General features: G+C 42.7%; 1 protein-coding gene across 3 annotated transcripts in view; it reads left to right on the forward strand.

The window, feature by feature from the left end:
• Positions 1 to 22,274, forward strand: part of LOC143429184 (uncharacterized) — a 53,752-nt gene that overhangs the window by 29,828 nt on the left and 1,650 nt on the right. For 2 of the 3 annotated variants that reach the window (XM_076904670.1, XM_076904668.1), the window contains exons 2-11: positions 16,687 to 16,816; positions 18,082 to 18,178; positions 18,328 to 18,461; positions 19,608 to 20,783; positions 20,870 to 21,086; positions 21,161 to 21,268; positions 21,339 to 21,433; positions 21,511 to 21,577; positions 21,661 to 21,986; positions 22,085 to 22,217. In XM_076904670.1, coding sequence (XP_076760785.1) covers positions 16,737 to 16,816; positions 18,082 to 18,178; positions 18,328 to 18,461; positions 19,608 to 20,783; positions 20,870 to 21,086; positions 21,161 to 21,268; positions 21,339 to 21,433; positions 21,511 to 21,577; positions 21,661 to 21,986; positions 22,085 to 22,217 — 2,433 coding nt within the window. In that variant the 5' untranslated portion in view covers positions 16,687 to 16,736. Of the gene's footprint in view, positions 1 to 16,454; positions 16,516 to 16,686; positions 16,817 to 18,081; positions 18,179 to 18,327; positions 18,462 to 19,607; positions 20,784 to 20,869; positions 21,087 to 21,160; positions 21,269 to 21,338; positions 21,434 to 21,510; positions 21,578 to 21,660; positions 21,987 to 22,084; positions 22,218 to 22,274 lie in introns of those variants that run through there. The other variant, XM_076904669.1, reaches the window with a different exon arrangement.

Below are 22,274 nucleotides of genomic sequence, written 5' to 3' on the forward strand. Positions count from 1 at the left end.
TTCATTTTTTTTTTCACGTTCGCGAACGTAGTTCACCATCCCAACGACGTGTGAATAACGCGCGACGCTTCTCCCGATTCTAAGGGACACTTTTAATTAAACGTGAAACGCTTTACAACTGCTTTATCTTTCTCGATAACATGTCAAAAATTAGCTCGAATCGTGCTTAACAGTTCTGTGCAAGTTGATATAAACAGGATATAGTAAATGGTAAAGAAAATTTTTCATGGTTGACATATCGTTGACTTATACTACTTGATATCCAGAAAATTTACCACAAAATAGTTCTCGGTGTATCTTCTCCGGTATTTTTATTTTTATATTTCATCAATGTATATTCTACGTTGTCTGTAAGCTGCTCGCATGTTTCATACATCGAGAGCCCTACAAATTCTGTGTCAATCTGTTTTTGACAACGTTAATTACATCACCGACAGCAACATGCTGTGCTATCGATAAGTGGCAAGGGAATCGGTAAGCGATGACATAAATCAGAATCATACTTCGTTAAACAACTAACGTGGATGAAAATTTATTGAAAGGTATTAAAATTTTCTCATCTAAATAATTTATCGACAAAAATTCGAGCGTTCAAGTAAAATCTGGTGAAACTGATCCGTAATAATTGTGACCAAGACGAAAATCCAACGTGACTAAAAAAAAAAGTCACGTCTTTATTGATTTTTATTGAAGCTCAGGTATGAATGAAGCGAGGCGACATTGATCGTGAGCTCATTTTTTTTATAGACGCGCGACAACATCTAATGAATTAATTCGCATTCTTTAACGAGCGTTAGAAATAACGAACGCCTTGTCGTATTTTTAAAAAAAGGGTTAAAAATAAAAGCCCGCCGAGCTTGCTGGAAAAACACATACCCTGTGGCAATAATAAATACCCGGAGCAAACTCTGACAAGACGTGAGAGGCACGTGAGACACGAAGTCAGCCGAGTCGACGATGCTGAAGGTCTTTTAAAATCGATCGACCGGGAACACGTACGTAAAAACTGTGCGACACCGTGACTCCCCCTACCCACGATGTTTTCTCACAAATTTTTACGACTTCCTTCCCATCTGTCATCTCAAACTCTAACAATTGCGTCGATCTTGACAAAAAAAAACTGTAGAAGACAGGGATAAACATAATTGCAAAAGTCAAATCATATGAGAGAGTTAATGGATGAACGATGTCGCTGGAATATCCGATCGTTTACGGTATCGATTGCCTTTGTCCATTCTTTTCTCTCTTTCTTTTCCATGCAGCCGAACGGAAGCAGTAAGTAACGTGCACCAATGAGAGACGGAAATAATGGGCAGAAGGCAGCTGTTGGCCACGACCCAGTTCGCCTATTCTCCCTGGGATCTTTCCCCTACCTTCCTTTTCTTTCATTCCCCGTCCGTTCCCCTCCTTTATTTTCCTTTTCTCGTTTTCCTGCCTCCTTTTTTCCGGCGTGACCGTTGAGAAGAAAAGATAACGGGCAAGAATGTAAGGACCATCCCTGTTCCGTCTTTCAGCGTGGAGAAGATCTCGAGGAATAAACTCGAAAGCAGAAAGGGGGAGAGGGAGTACGAACCGTCAAAACGTAGGAAAAAAATATGAGAAAATTGGATTATAGTTCACGTTAAATTGAACGTAATTGAATGGAAAGCAACGTAACTTTTTCGTTCGTCTTAGTTCATGGAACAAGAGTAATTCCAGGGAACAGGTTAAAAAAGAAATCAAGTTCCACGAGCTTATCCGAATGCAGCACGCGTCTGGTGTTCTTACTTGTAAACCAATTTCGTTCGTAAACCGAATACCCACCGAACTGACTACAGGTCATGATTTCTCGATCTAACAGGTTAGACTAGATTGCACGTGCACGAAAAAGCCTCGCTGCTCGTCGACGAATTTTCTTGCGGAACGGTGCAGAAAACTTTCAGCCAGACCGTAATACGATAAAGATGCGAAAGGAGCAGGTAAGCGTTGCCGGGGCGAAAATAGAGTTAGAGAGTACAGTAGTTTCGGTCTAACAAGCACCGTCGAATATCTTCGTAGGAATTTATGGTCTACCATAAAACAGGTAACAGACATTTTTGATGTTATCTCATTAAATAAAATTGCAACAACGAACAGAAACCTTTCTAATATTGCTTTCCGATGCTTTCTTCTGGACTCTCGATCCACTTAAGTTTCTGAACAATTTCAAACTAGTTTCGTACGATTTCAAAGGAAATTAAAAATGCAAATTCTCATCCTATTCATTTAACTCTGCAGATATTCATTGCAATTCAGAACACCATAACCTTTCGCTCTTACTTAACAAATCAAGGGGTTTTCGCTCATTTTACTTCGCAACGAATCAGACGGATTTCGAGCTCGAGTGATTCATTTCCAATAATTACCGTGACGGAAAAGAATAAATTCCGATAATACCTAGCGACAATCAGATCACACTGATTCTTTTCTATTCCTCCCGCGGGGATCCCTATTGTGATCTAGTAAATATATACACTAATGAAACTGTACCATCTTTTTCGAGGAGCTTGTCGATCGTTCCCAAAAAGGCAACTTTCAGATAAAACTGCTCAATGTTCATAATCCTTCGCAATAACGAATAAACATAAAACTTTCAGATAAAACTCCTCAATGTTCATAATCCTTCGCAATAACGAATAAACATAGAATCCGTATCGAAATGGACGTAACGTAGCCTACTTAAGCAAGTGGGACTTATGTCTACATCCATCGTTTGACGTTTAATAAAGGAACAAGGAATGTTTGGTGTACCAGGTGGTGATGTTTGAGGTTCCCACAGTTCGACCTGTGATCGTGAAGCATTTCGATTTCGAACCTGTAATTGCTCACGAAAGGTTTACTCACGTGGCCGTCTGCCAGCTCCTCTAACGGCTATTGTCACAAAGAGAGAAGGACACGAAGATATGACAGAATGGAAGACACTGAAGGAAAGATGAGGTGAGGAGAGGAGAGGACACGAGAGAGTAGTAAATATGCCGATTCAGCTAAGTGCTCGCGCCCTGTGCATTCTCTACTTACGTTTATTATCGTACGTCACCGGCACGGAAGTGCCTTGTCTTTTCTAATCCGCCCATTCCACATATGCGAATCGATAACTTCATTATTACGCAAATGGGTTGAGTGCAATTTTATTTAGCGTGTAATTTGCGTCAGTTGCAATTGCCAAGGCTGTTAATTACATCCAGGAAAAGAACAAGTAAGGTAAACCCGTTCCAAGAATCGGAACAAATTTCTTAGCTCGTACTCCGTTACCCTTCCATAACCACTGTGCAACTTCTTCAGTGGTAACAGTCTTATGTAGTCGGACATTCAATCGCGATTCGCGTGCAATGGTTAGGTGGGTCTTCAGCCCGCTTCGTTTGCAATCCTGACCACTTGCACGTAAAAACAAAGGGCACGAGATAAAATCTTTTCCCTAGGGGTAGCCATCAACATTTGGGCCGGCAGGAAAACTTGCCCCAACCCTCGTACTTGGGACCTCAGGGTCGTAAAGCCCGTACCGTAGCTGACGCGACGGATGGTCAGTCAACTACGGTCCCTGAGGGAGATATTTAACCCTACCGCGTCTCCTAGATCGTCTCTCTAACCCTATCGCATTCTATTTTCTTTTAAAATTTCATACGAGGCAAAAAGAAAGATTAGAAAAGGAATTTCTGCTGTCATTCTGTACTACGTGCAGAATGTTGACTCGAAAGTTTAGCGCTTTCGATTAGATGGTTCCATGAAACTGTCGCTCGTAACAACATCGAGATTGAGACGCGTTCACTCGTCTAGACAGATTGATCCATCTCAGTCAGCCACGGAAAATCTGACTCCTAAGCATACGGAATCGGGATCCGCTAGTTCGAGTAGTTTCGAGCAGTAACCGAGAGTAGACTGCCAATCGGTGAGGTTCATTACTTGTTGAATGCGACCCATTGTCTAACGCCGTTTGCCCTCCTAAATGGATTTCGAAGCGATCCAATAAGACAATAAGCTCGCACAAAGGCGACCACTCGAAGCTCCATTATATTCCCCTTGTACTATCCGCAGGATTTATAGAGAAAATGAGCCGAAGGAAGAAGAAAAAAAGAGGAATCGGTATTCGACCGGTTCGTCTATTCGGTCCAATTTATTTTATTTGTTCGCTTCAATCACTTCCGCCTTGTTCTAACAATATTCTATACAAATCCCCGACGCTTCTAACGCATACAGAGAGAATACTATCTAAAATACTAAAAAAAAAATGAAAGGAACATGTAACTTAAAAAGTAATCGATTAATGTCAATGTTATTCCGTATTAATTGGCAAAAAAAAATATTTCCGCTCTTCAATGAACCTTTCTGTGCTACCACGTTCTTCCTTTTTGCCAACTTTTTATTAAATAGAACGATTCAGTCATGGAAACGAGTCAAGAGCTATGTATCCACTTTAATTCCGTGCTCCTTTCTGCTCTTGTCCCACCAGGAGAAAAGAGAGGAAGGAGAGGAACAAAAAAAATGATACAGCAGAATGTGAAACAAGAGTTTCACAGTGATAACCGTTGAATCCTCTGGTGACGGCTTACGAAAAAAATATCGAAACCGTCCGGTGCGTTTTCTGGCTTCATCGACTATTCCTCGAAAGCGGGGTGTATCTTTTTTTCGCTCAAAAATTGTTGTCTATTGCGTTTGATAAATCAAAGCGATCGTTCCGCAGCAGCGAGGAGAAAATCGTTTGAACCGAATCGGTGAACTTGGGGGTTTGACAAAAAGAGACGCAGCAGAAGCAAAGGAAAGCCGATTGAAAAGCGGCAACGGAGAAATTCTCCGTGAAAACTTCCGTGATAAACTCGAGGTGGAGTTTTCCTTTGCCGGACGAAACAATCATGACATAAACCATACTAGATACACACGTAATATTCCGCAGAGCCAAAGTCTATTTTCGTCAGCGGCTTGAGACGAGTTCGAGAACGAAACTTTTGCAAAAATCTTTTTTGTTGCACAGTAAAACTTGCTGCTTGAAGCAAAAAGAAGTTCTAACTTGCAAAATTAAAATAAGAAATGTACAAAGTAAAAGATAACTAATTATTCTTATTAAAGTAATAGTTTTGGATCATCAAACAACACGTGGGATACATCCCTAGATACGCAGATGGCAGAAACCCCGAAAACACCGACAGAACACTCATTTTTCATTATATTTCATCGTACAAATACACGCTCGAGCTAGTTTTCCCGACAATGAATGTACGTCCTGCTTGTACGTTATTCTTCTACCAACGACACGAATTTAATTAATTAAAACAGCAATCTCCCTCATTCTTCTTCCGTATTTCCGTTTTTCTTTTTGCTGTACCTTTCGCTTTGTGCAATCACCAAGTTGACGGGTTATCTGCTTGTGTGTCCGCAATTTACATGAAAAAGTTCGTGGTTCCCCGAAAAAATATAAAAATGTTCAAATATATTATTATATAACACTTGGCAATTTAATTTACGTCGGTCGTCCAGAAATTAAGAAACTTTTTCGAAAGAAGAAGTTCGATAAGAATGTGTTAAAGACAAGTTTTACGCGACAGCAGCACCGTCCCTATCGATCGGCACGAACATCCTTCTTTTGTGGAAACTAACCACTCCAGAGGTCGGAACTGACTTTGATTAACCCGGAAATCAATACATGCATCGAACATTCGTTACCGCTTTCGTCGACGCGCCCTTGAAGCTCTTTCCGCAAACGGATCCAACCCCATAGAAGGTCAGGGTCACGTTATCCTTGACTTGCTTTCTGATGTACCATCATTTACGCTCGATCGGCACGTACACCTTAATTGCACACGCACAATTCTCGTTTCTGGACCACGAACAGACGAATTAATCAATTCATCAGTTCGTGCCAACTGGTAATTAAGGGCGGTTGATTAGCCAGAAGAGGAGTCGGTTTTTCATCGCGCAAGGGACTACAACCCGTTCGAGTTTAATACAAGATACAATACTCGTGCGAAAGTTTGAATACTTGTTCCAGTGAATCGGACGTTTTTATTCCAAAGGCGATACTCCTTCGAATATATTGCTAAAGTTTTTATTCCGCGACGCAAGTGGCTTTGTAAATTTCGTTCAAACTCTCCGCTATAAAACCTGGAGCCACCCTACATGCGCGACATTTCTTGAAAAGGAGCCGCCTCCACCTTTGGAATTTTCGCAAAGCTCTTGTATGCAACAAATCTTAATTCCCTGCCAGTCAAAGAGTACGAGATTGCGCGCTGTTTATAAACCTACGATGCGAGTTTATTTTTCCTTCAGGAGTAGTCTCCTTTCGTTTCGTTCTCGAGAGGGATCTGCTTGCATAAAATGGAATTCGTGATGCAAATAAAAATCTTGCGCTCTTCTGAAAATCTATTTCAATGCTATCCTACGCGTTAATACAGATTGCATGATTAATAAATCGCCGAGAGATCATTTGTTCGACGAATTGATCAGTCTTTCATTGTTAAACAATGATATCGCGAATTCACGGTGAGTTCACACGCGCGATGTATCTATTGAATTAAGCATATTCATATAGGTAGGTACACAATGGCGTCACTAATTACTGAGTTACCAGTGGATCCCCAAATACCAAAGTGGACGACTATAATTGTTTCATGACGAAGGTTTATCGAATCTTGGCGCCGCACAGGCAGGATATTAACTCGCGGCTGCGTTCTATAAACTTGCCATTATTGGCAAACATAGAACTCGATTCATTATACCGAAACGAGAGACTAACGTGTAGCTGAGCAAAAATTGATATATCAATGTTGTAACACTTTGCTCTATGAAAGTATCATTCTTCTGAACCGTACAAAATAATTATTCAAATTCAAATGCTCAATTGATCTAATAAATATCCACTGAATTCAAATTAGTTTTTTACTTCAGATCAAATTAAATTTTCCAATATGTAACAACTATTTCTATACTCGAATTCATGCTAAAGTAGTATTAATATACTCTTTCGTTCATCGATGTAATCTTGGAACGTCATCAATGGATATTATCCATTCAGTCGAGCAACTTTCACACGTGAAACAAGATACCATTTTCTCTCTCGTTAGATATCCGATGAAACGTATGACGATAATGTGCCAAGCGAGTCCACGTTTCCTGAAACAGGCCCTCGTTGCATACTTTATGAACTTGCGGAGAAAATTCTCTGGAGCCACTGCCTTCCTACCCAGGTCTCCTTTCCACTATCACTTTCATGTATTTTTCCCTTTATCCCAGTAAACGAAATTTGCGATTCTCCCTCTCTCCCTCTGTATCCTTTATCCGACACCGAAAAAGGGAAATAAAATATAGGTACCTAATCCCGTAGAACGTGAGAGGAATGCTCGAGGAGGAAAATCACGAGGCATAGGAGGAACGTCTTACTGATACGCAATCCAATTTCTTGAGACGTCGAAAAAAAAGATCGACCTTGTTCCCTGTCCGTGAGGTCTCGCGGTTGACATTCCTCGGGTTCCTTTCCACCGTCTGCACGTGTCACATAGTCGAGACTTCGTGCCATTTTTCCCAGCCTCGTGGAAAGGATCCATCGCGTGTTGCTGAACGAAAATTCCGACACACGTGCGTCTTTTAGGCGAGGCCCTGCTTCGAACGCGCACGCTTCTTCGTAAACAAGAATGCGGCAGCTCCTGCGAACATCCGCGGAATGCGAGAACCTCGCACGCCGGTGCAAATCAATTTCTGTTCCATTAGAATCTCAACGAGAACCGCGTAACGATAAAACTCAGGACCAACATTGTGTACTTCCAGCAGGAGCTAAGAAAGGGATCGTTCTGTTGCACCGGTTACGTACCTGCGGTTGATGCTCTCGAGGGGGTTGATGCTTCGCCCCCGCGTCTATCTTTTCCGCCTCGCCCCACGTCCCCCTCTTTCTTCGACGTACAGAGCACACAGACGCGTTCGAATACACACGTACGTACACGTTTCTCCTTTACACGCACACCAATTTACGGGCACACTCGGAAGGGAAGGAAGATGAAGCGATAGCAAAAAAAAGGAGGCAGCCATCTCCTGTTCTACTCCCTCCTGTCTTTCTGTTTCTCGCGCTTATATCTGGCCCCTTCCTCTCTTCTTTATATGTCTACTAGGCGTCTCCTCTTCTCTCGCACAATTTCCTGCCTCTTTTCCAGAGCTACCGCACGGCCCGTACGTGCGGCCGTAGGAGGCGGAAAAAGGACAGAGGAAGGAAGCTCGTGGGGAGGGTGAGTGGAGAATGCGGCAGGCTTGGCATTCCACGCGCTCCTAAGCCATATTAAATCCATCTAACGGGTGACCTACTAACAACCGCAAGACGCTACTTTGCTAAACCAGGAGCTGTTAACCGTCGCATCGCCGCGATGTATTTTTCTCTTGCACGCGGATACGATCAGCTCGTATCACGTTACACCTGTTTATTCCTTGCTTCGTCGAGCGATCTTGCCGATTTTCGCAGCGACGCGAGTGGCCAGAACAAGTCTGGCCCTTCCTGGTTTCCTTCGCCGGTGAGAAACGATCGTTCGCGACAGGCTTTCGTTCCCCAGGCTCGCCCTCGTAAACAGACTCGTTTCAGATGGTGTAAATTACTTCGCGTTTGAAATGAAATCTCGCGTGAATATATCGGGACGCGAAGGAGAAGCTTTTATTTCTCGTGAGCCGAGTTCGAGTTCGATAAGCGTCGAGCTCGAGCGTCGGTGTTGTTTGTTGCGCGCTTCGACGATCCAGATGCTCTTCAAACCGAACGGAGAGAAACAGAGAGAGAGAGAAAAAGGAACGCATTCGCAACATCTCGTTCCGCTTGCTCGAAAGGAACAGTCCGACAGGAAGTTTACTCTAGTTAATCCGTCGCAGTGCTATCCATTGAAATGCTTGAAAAAAAGTGGGCAGGGGGGTAGGTAGGAATGAACGATTTATCTCGAGGGAGCCATTAAAGTGGATCACTTGATCGAGAAAAGTTTCCGCGAGAGCCGAGTCAAGATCAGGATCATCGATAGACTGTCAGACCGCGCATTATTTCTCGTTCGCCTTGTAGATTGGTATGGGAATTTATAGTCAGGCCAGTAGAAGGGGACGTACACCGTCAGCCGCGCCAACTACGTGACCTATACTACTGGGACAGACAGCGGCTATCGTGTGAATGGGGATCAAAAAAATTGACATCAAAGCCTTGCGTTCGAGCTCAAGAGTTAATTAACTCTCTGCTGCGCTATAATCCGTGTATACGTATAAATCAGATTCTGGAAACTGTGATTATTAAATCAAATAGATTTGTGTTCTTCCTAAATAGTGCAAAATATAAAAAAAAAATGCATCCAAGCGAATACACCCAATAGCAATTGATGCTGCATGGTTGCAACCGCGACCAACTGTCAACCTATAATTGTGTTCGTAGCGTGAAAGCCTTCTCCTAAATGATTTAGGCACGTTAGTGTAGACATTGATAACAGCGTGTACACTATCGAGACTAAAGTGCATGCATCACGTGCAGGCAGTGTGCTATTCCAAGATCTATCAGCCTTTATCCATTCTAACTTTCTAACAGGACGCGCCTAGTGCGTCTAAATTCCCTATTGATATTAAACTCGATTCACCGCAGCTTCTACATCTGTCTCGAACATTCACCAACGAAGAATAATTCGATATCGACGAGGGGTATTCTGAACCGACGCTATACGCTCGTAAGAACAGTACGATTTACGCGTTTCGTTTAATTGAAACGAAACGAAAGTTGCGTGCAATTATAAGTATCGATTCCGCCAGCAGCCGTAACCTTGCACCTTTACGTCCGCGAGTACGATTAGCCACACGTCTCTGGACCGATTATCCGTACGGATTTCAAGCTCGGAAAGCGAACCAGGGTGTCGTTAATCGGAGTCCGTGCAGAAATTTAGGGCTTCGAACGGCGCTACCACTCGTGCCCCGGATTTTGGGAAACCCTAAAAGCCCGCGCACCCGCCTGGGTTACAGAGATATACCGAACAAGGGACACGCGCACGTACACACGTACACCCGCAGAACCGTGCACAGCCACGCAAGAAAGAGAGAGAGAGAGAGAGAGAGAGAGAGAGAGAGAGAGAGATCGATAGACAGAGAAACAGAGACAGAACGACGGAAAAGGGGAGAGAGAAAGGAGGGGGACGACACGAGGGAGGAGAATTTCGGTGTTTGGCAGCAAACGTTAGAAACTCGAGGGGTGAGCTTCTAGAGCGCAATGCGCCATCTGGCAGCTACCCAGAATTTCCACCCCTCTCAGTCCCCCACTGTCTCTTTCTCTCCTCGACACTGACGCACCCACCTTCACTTTCCTCCCTCTTCCTTTCTTCTTCACCCCTACTTGCCGATGTATGCAAAAAGGGAAGGGATGGAAAGAAAGGAGAGAGACAAAGAGAGGCTCTAGGAGAACGAGCGGGGAGGGTGGATATTCTCTTAAGGACAAAGAGAAGAGAATGGAACAGGTACGCGGATGGACGTATATACGTATATACATAGGGTTTTCTCTTCTCCTTTTTTTTTAAATCTGTTTTTACTCCCTTCTCTTTTAGTTTCGCGTCGAGATAGCAGTACTTCTGTCTCCCTTTGTTCTCCGTCTCTCCCTTCGTTTCCATTCCGCTTCCTTACGCTCCGCGCTGGGCATTCTTACAGCCTGCACCGACTGAACGAAGAAGGAACGATAACATGCTGTGCTCCCGTCTCAAAGCCTGCTTCGAGCCCTTGGATTCCCTGGTGTGTTTTGTTTGCATTTTAATCGACCCACGGCTACGTCCCCCGCGAACATTTCGACCACCTCCACCATCGTCGCCCCTCGTTTCATTATGTTTCGTTTTGATTTTACCCAGATACGTATAATCAACTCGAAAATACTCTCCATTGAATATTATGACCGCACGATTTTCTTCCTGTTGTCCATTCAGCTCGCATCCTGTCCTCTTTTCTTTTCTTCCGTCACGCGTCTCACTTTAGAGGGATGTTTGTCGGTCAACGAACTCGATGTTTTCGATGTCGTAACAACAGCACGAGGATTCCATTATTTTGACAACTCAGCGGAGCAAGTAAAGATCCAGTGGATTGCGCAGCGTCGTCAACTTTACGAAGGTGCATCGCAAGCAGGATCAAACCGTTGCCGCATGTTTTCTCACGTCCTTCCTAAGAATCCCCTTGCTTCCTTCTTCCACTGTAAAGGACGGATTCGTTATATCGTGCGCGCCGCGAGTATTCATAATCCTTCCCTTTCGCTTTGATCGCACTTGCAGGACGATAACGTTCCTGAACGGAAACGGCGAATAGAATCTTCTGGGGATAGTAGATCTCCTCCGACTTTCCAAGTGGAAAATCAAATCTTTTTTCAGCGAAAGAGTCTACTTCTTTTATCGAAATGGGTTTCATAAACTTACGAAATAGAATGGAAAATTCTGTAAAATTGAAATTGAAAAGTTGAATACGAACTAATATTGCTCTTCCAATGAGATGTTAAGATTAATCTTGACAGTATCCGAACGAAAGAGGACCAATTTGGAAAATCAAATTATTCTAAACAATCCAAACATTCTACCGTGTCCGATACTCGTACTCTTTGATCGCGTTAATGCCCGCAATACGGGTGGATATTACTACGCTATGGCGGTCGAAACGATTAAGAATGAAATTTAATTATCGCGGCAGCTTCGCGGAGAGAATGACAGATCCGATGGTGCAGTGGCATGCAGTTTTACGAATGCGGCCGAAAGTGCAACGAACCTGCAGCACTCCTGCAGCCGCGTATACCGACAAACGGGACCGACGACCCGATCGATCGAGACCACTCGATTACGGGTGCAGACGAACTTCTTTTGGATATGTTAATCACTGTTTGGGGAAGGGGAGGTACACATAATTCTGTTTTAAAATATCGTCGCACGTGCAACTAATAGATAATGAAATAATGCGACGTCGTGTAATTTTACATTGAATTAGGAAATCGATGTCAAACTCGATATTTAATAGGAGAGATAAGTCATTTGTTCAGACATGGGAACGGAGTAAAGATAAGAAGCGAAAACACCGGGTAAATATTTAATCTAAAAGTCTGTCCCCCGCGGACACTTTTCGTTGCACTTTCTACGGCTTGCTAGACAAATAAAACCGTCTGACGATAGATTTCGCCAACTTTACCTTCCTCCATACTTCGTCGATTTGCTACTAAATGTTTGGACGTTAAGCAAAATTTGCTCTACCCCTATATTTTGGCTTCCTGCGAAAGCTACCATTCCTTGAACATTTTTATAACCTTTATTTGTTTAATGGATGAGAAGTATCGAAGATAGAAAAATGGTACTTCGAAGATATTAAACGCGACATCAGAATGTATGAAAATTGTTTCGTGAAGTTGAAACATTTATTTAACGAGTTATATCATTATTATGTGAAAAGTTAAGGAATCAATGACTATTTGTGAGACACCTTACATTGCTCGTAAAATAAAATGAGTCGAACCGTGTACGAGCTGCCAACAACAGCGAAATTCACATGTGAATTATTCATAGCGAGTCAGGAATTCCGATCTCGTAACATCCTGAAATGCCTTTAACGATAAATGGACTCGAATATATTTTTTAGAGCCGATGCATCTTTCAACGGCTGACAAAATTTGTTCAAAATTCCTCGTAACGTCATACCAGATGCAGAAAGCTAATATTTTAAGGAGTCACATATCAGTCGCAGAAAATTAGTAGATCGAAAAGCTATATATCAGACATAGAAAGCCAGTAGCTTAAAAACATATTCTTCATGCATCAAAAATTACACATACGAAATATAATTTACTTTTTCACGAAGTAAATATATTTATATGTATTTAAAGAGAATGTTTTATTTACCATTGAATTACTACTGTTCCACTTCCTGTGATTCTACGAAGAAACGAATAATATGCGACAACAGAAACGAGTGACGAAGTTCCTTTTTTTCCCTAATCAACTGCTCTTGATTTGTATGTATATCTAACATCAGCTACCTTGACACAGTGACACAAATGTAAGCAGAGGAAAACCGCTCCGGTCTGACCCAGTTTTGATATCCTCTACTTACCGGTCCTTATTTCGCCGTTCCGCATGCGTTGCCCTTGCATTCTTCACTTTCAAAAGGCACAATGCGCTTTTGCGCATTTGCTACAATAGAGATGCACGTTATCTATGCCATGGGGCACAACTTTAGTAGAAGTGTGGTTAAAAGCGTTTACAAAGATTGCCGTAAAGGATATCAACCACTGTGACGACACTTAATCTTTTCAACGCCCAATTTTTTTTTTTCTTTTTTTGCTTATGGACATAATTTCGTTTTACCAATTATTAATAACAAAAGACGTGCGATAAATATTGCTACACTGTCTTAAAAAAATTCTGTGTAAATTAGTTGACTGCAATTTAATCAACAGTGTGATATCTCTTTGATCGAAACGACAAAATCATCGATTCTTCGGAAAACTTGAACCCCCTCTAACTGATGCATCTCGAACCGAGACTCGATACTTAATATCTGTTGCTTCAAAACAGGACCTTGACAGGAGTAACGTTTGATGGGCGAAAAGTGGATCGATGAATCTTCGAGGGCTCAATTGAATGTACGTTCGTAAAGTAACTTCGTGACCCCCTTTTTTTCCTTCCCTTCTGCGCCTCGTCGAGAGAGCGAAAAAGAGACTAGCCCCTGAATGAATGTACTCGAGAATCAGAGAATCTCTTTCTCTTTCTCTGCGGCCCCGGGCTGAAATCTTACACGCCACTAATTGCTACCATTGTCTCTGATGGGAAAGAGCGAAGCACCGCTACCAACCTGCAACCGCCCTCTTCTTTCCCGCTAAATCTTATCCTACTCGTCCATCTACGTCCCTTCCCTCTTGCACGAAAATCTCGGTTACTTGCTACGCCTGTCAGACAGTTGAGTCGCTAACCAACCATGCCGCAACCGAACCGCTCCATCAAACGTAATACGAGACGGTGAATTATTTTCTTTACTTCTTTATTTCCCTCCTTTAATTCTTTATTCCCTCCCCTGTGTCCCTCGTATTACGATTCTACTTTAAAACTAAACGATTATCGCCTAACTTGTGATAGAGTTTTCATCGAGATCAAGTTGCATACAATCTTCTTTCTGTAACAAAACGAATTAACGATATTAGATTTATTATACAATGATGAATCTTAAATATTTAATTAATTGAGGTACTGAAATCAAATTTTGTTAAGAGACGCATTTTCTTGCGCTACCATTTCCTCTCGATGTCTGCTAACTCGTTAATAAAATATTGAAATTATTAGAAAATGAAAGATATGGGTACATGTCTCGCGTCTGATTATAGGCGTTTTATTCTACTTGGTAACAGCGCGTATAGAGTACTCGGCTCTTCAAATAAATACGGAATGCAAAAAATGGCTTTCATAGGAGAAACGTCGTTACCCTCGCTATGGAAACAATAAAAGATGCTGAAACAATCCATATCTTCCCTTGTTTACTAGCTGCTTCAGCTTGCTACCCTTTCTCATTTCTTAATATAACATTGTTATTCTCTGCTTGCTCGTTTTGCATTTCCTTTACCCAAAGACTTCATAGAGACGATTCTTTCATTCACCATATGCTATTCACGTTCATCGCCAACCCCTTCTTCTCAGCTTGCATTATACATGTACAAAGTAACATTACTATGAAATCTAATAAGACATTCTTTTCGAACATATCTCTTCCAGAAACGATAACTTCAGCAGTCAAACATCTGTGGCGTAATTTTATTTTAGACAAAATCTATTGAACAAACAGGATATTAATACTCTTAATAGAGTATAGACATTCTCTATTTAAGAATACCATAGTGATATCGTATGTGGTTTACGAGTTAGATCGTGTGTACCTCAAAGATCTATAGTACCTCAAAGCGGATTGCTTCTTCGGAGGGGAAACCATCCGGATTGCTGATGTTCGTTGAATACCCTTCGAAGTATCTGAGCAAAGTTCACCGACTCCGCTGGCTTGGCCTATTTTTTCAGACACATGCTGGGAAGCGCTTTCTTCCCCCTTCGTTTCCTCCACCGCGCACCCTGCCAGCACCCCCTACCTTTTTTTTTGAGGGAGCCAAGTGCATAACTACACCCAAGCTAAGCCACACGTACTTTCTGTCAAAACGTCTGAGATAAAACGGTGAACATTACCGTGTGCATAGGAAATGGACGATCCTGCGCACCCCTTCTTCAAATACAGTCGTAAAATCTTCTCCGTATATCACAGATGTACCCTAAACGATTGTTTCTACTACTTAAAGATGTTAGCAAGATATCACACGATCACGAGAGAAGAAATACCAAATAAGATTGAAACTGAAACTATATTCAAGATTTCAAAATTATCTTTGCTGATTATGGAAGTCGCACAGTCTGCGCAATTTTATAGAGAGGAACTATATATATTTTATTGTATTAAGCGTTTAAACGAACGAAATTCTTAATACGAATCGGATTTACGTGTCAGAGAATAATCGGAACAAAAGATACGGTGAATATTTCCGGCGGATCGTGTCTTGCGCCGTCTATTCTTGCCTGCTTCGAGGCAGACTACCGATACGACGTTAAGGGCAGCCGTCTAAGGGTTCTCCAGTCTTCTTTGGTCTAGCAGCTATGTACTTGTACACCTATGCATATGTATGCCTCTACATAACGCATATATTCATAACACGGTCTGTTCGACCGGAAACGGTGTACATATATCTACATAGAAGCGGGCACATCGATACAAGCGACACGAGACGTGGATGCACACATTCGTGCAGAGGCAGTCACGTCGAAAGGCGAGATTAGAGACCCTCCACGACGTAACCAGAGATGAAACCGCAGCGGCGGGGGACTCTAATTTTGCGGCGGAGTTTCTTACGAATGTTGAAAATCCTTTCATGTCGACGGCAAAGCCACGAATCGTCGAGGAACTTTTCGTGGGGAGATTTTATCGCTGGCTGCGCTGCCTCGTTAACTTCTATCGACATTCCCGGCTACCGTCTCTACCCTCCCGTTCTCCGCGAGTTCTACGAAGTCCCGTTTAAATGTTATGCCGCTTAACAATGGATATTGGATGGCTCGATATTAAATAGCTCATAGGGCCAGAGAACGGACGATAGTTACCTCCGCGCGTTTGCATTAATCGCCTATCGAATCGCTTGATCCCAGCCAGAGCTTGTTGTAGTTGCGAGAAGTTACAATGAACAATGATAATGTTTTGCTTTCATTTCCATTTTCTCACTGAGTGGTACACGATGGACAATATGTATCGCTGTTTTCAATGAGATTACGCGTGAACCAACGTTCACCGGATGATCGCCTCGGAGAACTAGTACCGGTCAAAATAAACTGTAATCGTAAATCGGCCCGTTCTTTCAAGATATGAAGGGTGGCCGCAGTGGAGGCGGAGGACGAAAGGGAAATGGCCTCGGCCGTCGATGGCGAAGCTGGAGCGTGTGGCACCCCAACCGTGGACACGACTGCTCTTATAGTGCCAGTGGATGTAGAGGTACAACGATACATGTATCCATGTGTACTTATATAAAGTGCGAACACGTTCACAAAATCGAATTATTGTATACGCCATGGGCATGCGTAAAGATCGTTAATCGACGAGTGATCTTGGTGATGTGCCACTAATCGGATCATGCTCTCGACGGATTTACTCCTTGTGTTTCAGAACCGGAGCCTTCGTCGGATTCGCTGGGCCTGAATTGGCTATCAAGAACGATGGGTTGGATACTGGCTGTACTTGCGGTTTTTTTGGTCGTTTTCGTCGTGGCTGGCGCCGCCCTGGCTCTCTACAGAAGGTGATTGCACCGCGACTTTAACGATCCCATTCATTAAACGCTAACGTATCTCTTAATAGTCCGATAACGTCAATTTCCATTCACCCATATCGTTCGCATCGATCATCCTCTACATTCTAATCCACAAGTTTTTCATATATTACAATGTAGTCCCGTTTTGCTTAATTTATATCTATTCATTTCTTCTGAAATTGTCCTGAAATGCTTATCGTTCACAAGATTGCTCAAAGGACTCGGCTAGGGTTTCAGCAGAGCTTCCGTGTTTCACTATTTTCTCGCATTACATAACACGTATACTTGCGAAGACTGGTAAATGCAACACATGCAACAGGTTAAAGGGTCATTCAGCCACCAATTGTATCAAAGACTCCTTATCTGCCCTTTTCCGTAGCCAGGGTTATTCTTTCTCATCTCTCCGTGCAGAGATAAAGAAATATTAAACGTAGCTGCAAGCGACGCTCGTTGCTAAAGCTTCGCAGGAGTCACGTTCGAATCCAGGGAACTATAATAATCGTGATCACGAGTGAATACCCTAAGGTACCCTTCGAACTGCAAACTAAGTTTATCTCGAGAAAAGTACGAAACTGCAATCCAATTTCAAAAGCGAACACTCGAGCATTTCTCACAAGTGAACTATTTCTTTTTTTTCTTTTGTAAAGTTATAGCAAATGATGGTTCTATTATTAATGTGGAAATAAATGATCCCATCCAACAATGGAACATTCAAATTTGAAAAAAAAAGTGCAAGCCTCTTTCATGCTGGATCCGTTAAATACTGCAAAATTTTATTTTACCTTTAATATCGCGCTTACTAAAATTGATTTTCTCACTGACCCCTTTTGATGAGCGCTCATCTCTATTCACTTAATAATAGCATATTCTCACGTGCTTGTGAGTCTACGCTATTAATTTACCGACGCGACGGTCGAACGCTCTGTATAACCAACTACTTTCCTCGCAATTATATATCGAACATAAAAAGGAAAAAAATTAATTCAACCGATCCGTCGACTACTTTTTATTATAACATAGAGTGACGCAAGGTCGATTATCATCGTAAAAACGATATTAGACAGCAATATATTCAATCGTCGTACATTGTGACCCAATAATCCAATTCCTATGCTATTGTCCGACAACTTTCCCCATGAGAACACGATTATCGACCGCAATATATAGTAAAAACCCTTGAAATTTCACGCGAACCTCGTAGATATGTAACGCGAGTCTATTTAAATATAGTAATGGTTACTTATGCTGTCTAGGTGCATTGGCAGACAATGGGGCACTAGGAAGATTTGGAATGTCTGCGAGGAATGGCGACAAAAGCTATCCTGGTTATGGGCACCACGAGAAGAGAAGGTACAGTAAAAAGAAAAATTAATTTCTTGTGGATAATTCCTGTTATGATAAACGAAATAGTAACGAGAGTAAAATAATGGTCCTTTGCTAAAAGGGAAATAATTTTTGTTAGTGCAACTGAGGAGTGAAAAAATGCTGGTCTTTTCCAGGTTGGTCTGGTGAAAGCACAGCACCCAACTGCCCAGACAATTCCGGGTTTGTATCGACAGCCTGGGAACACATCCCAGCATCTGCTTCACAGTGATAGTGACCTTAGACTGGATGCACAGGGAGCATTTACCAGGTACAATTAATGCTGGCTACGAAATGAACTTCGACGATATTGCGTCCGCATAAATCTCTGAACCCTGGCTAATTAAAAGCGAGATAGTGTACCAAGTTAATTAAGCGACAGTCCCTTTGACGAGGACGGAGATGCGAAAATGACAAATTTTTTACGTTTTTTAACGATTTTAGTATTCATCTTTCTAATGTAATATTTGTTAAAAAATATAGAATCTTCGATCAAAAAAAAATCTATTTAAAACGTAGACTATACTTGTACTTCACTTTTATATGTTACGATAATTTACAAGGTAATCGTAGGATTAATTGAGCGATTGAAACAAAATTTCAACGTAAATTTCAGTGCTATAGCGTTAATCACGGTTCGATGTTGCACGTTAACTTTGTAGCGATAAAGAACAGTGTCGAAGCGTTAGGCCGGTATTGGCAATTTTGTACGTAGCGCTCGAACGCTTGATGGCACGGCAATAACGTTTTTCAGAACGGGCACTCAGAATAATTGAGTAAAACCATTAATAGCTCGAGCAACTTACAAGCGTATAAGGGCAGCGTTGTTAAAAGCATTACGTTTTACTATTTCGCAATTGTTCGCGCGTAAAATGGCCCGTTCGTACATTTATTGCCATCGAATCGTGTAATTAACAAACATTAAAAAGAGCTTGATGAAACAACCATTACAACATAAGTACCACGCGTCAAGAGTAAATCAATTCGCAAGAAATGCCTTTTTAAATACACGCCGCTCGCTCGGTTAACCTATCGATACTAAAACGCAAAATATAAAATCGATCAGCTAACATTTAATATCCAACAAGTACAAAGAATCGTTTGTAACGGATGCTTTACATAAAGAACGAAATAGATTATCAACAAGAAGCTTGTATATTCATGGCACCTACTGCGAAATAATCGTTCGCGGTTCCTTTTAAAAACACCCAGGACCGTGTACATAGAATTGCAATTTAAAAAAAACGAGCATAGAAATGATAAACGACGTTTGAAGCGAAAATCAATACCACCGGCGGAACGGTGTTCTAAAAATTCGCAACTTAAGGGGAAAGAAAGAGAGAGCACAACGAAGCGAAGAAAGAGGAAGAAAGCAAAGTTTCTCGTTTGCAAAGGTAAAACACTGTAATATTTGCAGATTCGAGTCAGTGGACAGGGACCTCCACCCGCCTCTGGGCACTACTACAGGTAACACAATACCGCCGCAGCCTTTGAGACCAGCACCTCAAGAAAGGCCAACCCCTCGTTCAAGGCCGTCTCCACTTCAAACCTCGAGCACCATAGACTACCTGAGAATGCAAGAGTCTGGCCCAGGCCCGCTAACTCCGCCGCCATCCTTGCAGAGGCCGCCAATTCCCTCGAGATCAACCGGCCCGTCGGTCTTTCTATTCCAGAACGAGCCTGCCAAGAATTACGGGCTGTACAAAGCGTCCAACGACCATGGTACGTTTAGATTCGATGCCGAGGCAACGAAGACCATGACGGAGAACATTCAAATGACACCGTACGGCTCCCAGAATCACGCGGACGCGAGGCTGAGATACGACCTGGATAAGGAACGACGAAAGGAGAATAGATCGAGCAATCCTTACAGGCAATTCGACGGGAACGTCGAGTCGACCAGGATCAGATACGGTGTACACGGTGTACCGATAGCTACCCTCGACGATAAGGGGGAGGAGGAGGAAAACACGAGTTACGGCAGCTATGACATCGTCCAGAGGAGTCACATGATACGGCAACATGTCAGGAATGATTCCCGTGGCTCCCCGAGCAGTTTCGGAATGACGAATTCTTCGAATGCCGCCAGCCAGACCATCGTGGGATCGATATACCGGTCCGAGGAACTGTCTAAGATGCTTCAAAGCACTCAGAGCCTCGGCAACGACCTCGATCGCAAGAGCAACGAGATGCAAAGCATCGAGATGACGCCGTTCAGAAGTTCTAGCCTTCAGGAGGACATCGGCTCGTCCTACTTGTTCCGCGAGTCAGAGGGCTTGCAGAAGGTCTCCCAGTACATCCAGAGCTTGCCTGATCTTCCTATTTACGAGACGATAAACGAGCTTGGACTGGGCGAGCACCAGGACGCGTGCTGCACGGATCACATGCTCTACGGCGACACGATTCAGGAATCGATCAGCGCGATGAAGGTCAACAGCGAGTCGGCCTCGAGCCCTGTACCACCGCCACCCGCGCCACCCGATCCTCCGAAAGATGTGCCAAAGAAGAACGGGTTGACCACTGGTGAGAGGATATTTAATGCTCTCAGATTGGTCACTTCGCAGAGTTACATCGACGCCTCGGAATTTTTCAAGTAAGTCGAGTTGATCAACATGCAGGGGGAATGAAAGTAGCAAGGCTGACGATGCTTGTAACGTTTCATCTCTAATGCTATCGTAGCTCAGCAGTTTCCTCGGCACAACAAGTTCAACGCTTCACATTCCCGCCAAGATCTCCTTCTCTGGTGGAGGAGAACACCGGTGACCAGTTGCACGATGAAGTTCACGACATCTACGCGGAAAATGATTCCGATGTGATGGATCGCGACGGGTCTAGACGTAGTTCCGACCTTTACAGCCCTGAACTGAATTTAGAGGCACACAGAACTGCACAAGAGGTACAGTTCTGTCATTCTCGAGAGAAATGGCTCACGCAATTTATTTTTATTAACGCCATGTATTGCTTTGATAGGTGTATAATAGTTTACAAGACCCACCATCGTCACCATTATTAGTTAAAGACCACACTCAAGAGGTTTACACGTATATGACTGACCCTAGCTTCACGAGAACCTCAGAGGTATGAAAATCTTGATACTACATTTGCCATATGTTAACAATTTCCATTATTACATTTTATTTGTTTCCAGGACATCCTAAATAGTATTGAACAAAGAAGGAAAAGTATGGAAAGGTTGAACGGTATCCATGAATTTAACGAACTCGATGAAACTGACTCGTTAAGGTAAACATTTCATATACAAGAATGTTATCTATCTAAACTCAAAAGAAAATCAATTACAAAACCAACTTATTCGACAGAAAACGGAACAATCAAGAGTACTACAATGCACTTGAAGAAATGCAGTTGAAGCGGAAGTTCTCCCAGGTATAGCAATTTTCATTTCCATCTCTACTGTAATTATTTAGTGCCATTAAACGAGTCAGAATATTTATCATTCACTTTTGCAGAGTTTCATTTCGAACTACACGATGAACGATTACAATGAGATCAGCCCCGGAAGTCGTCGTGGATCGCAGGGGCCGGAACCAGAACCTCCGCCGGATGAATCGAACCTGAAGAGAGCAATAAGCTGCGAAAGTGTGTGCTCTGATACTAGCGTAGTGTTAAACGATCTCGAGGAAGCGCCTGTTGTCGGACACGTGTGTATCACTGTCCAATACGACAGATGGGGAGGTAGAGGTGCTGATAGCGAGGGTGGCCTCGCGGTCAGCGTTCTTGAGGTCAGACAACTCGTCACCCCGGATGGACAACCTGCTCAAGATACTTTTGCTAGGTTTGCATTCTTCTGTTGAATCTATCCTTATTGCTGTAGCACCCTAGGCAGCCCTACATAATAAGTTAAGTTCAATTAACCAAAAATTTCATTTTCAGAGTTTGCCTGCTACCAAATAGACAATTTCACGTGAAAACCAGACTATACAGAGGAAGTCCATCGCCTAGCTACCAAAAAAACTTTTTGTTTCCTCTCGACGATGGTCCAACGGGGAAAACCCTGCTCATCGAGGTATACATTGATCTGATAATCCAATAAATCGTGCGAAATCCTTGATGAACTTGTTGT

The sequence above is a fragment of the Xylocopa sonorina genome, chromosome 11 (genome assembly GCF_050948175.1).
Source record: "Xylocopa sonorina isolate GNS202 chromosome 11, iyXylSono1_principal, whole genome shotgun sequence".
In the NCBI taxonomy this organism is placed as follows: domain Eukaryota; kingdom Metazoa; phylum Arthropoda; class Insecta; order Hymenoptera; family Apidae; genus Xylocopa; species Xylocopa sonorina.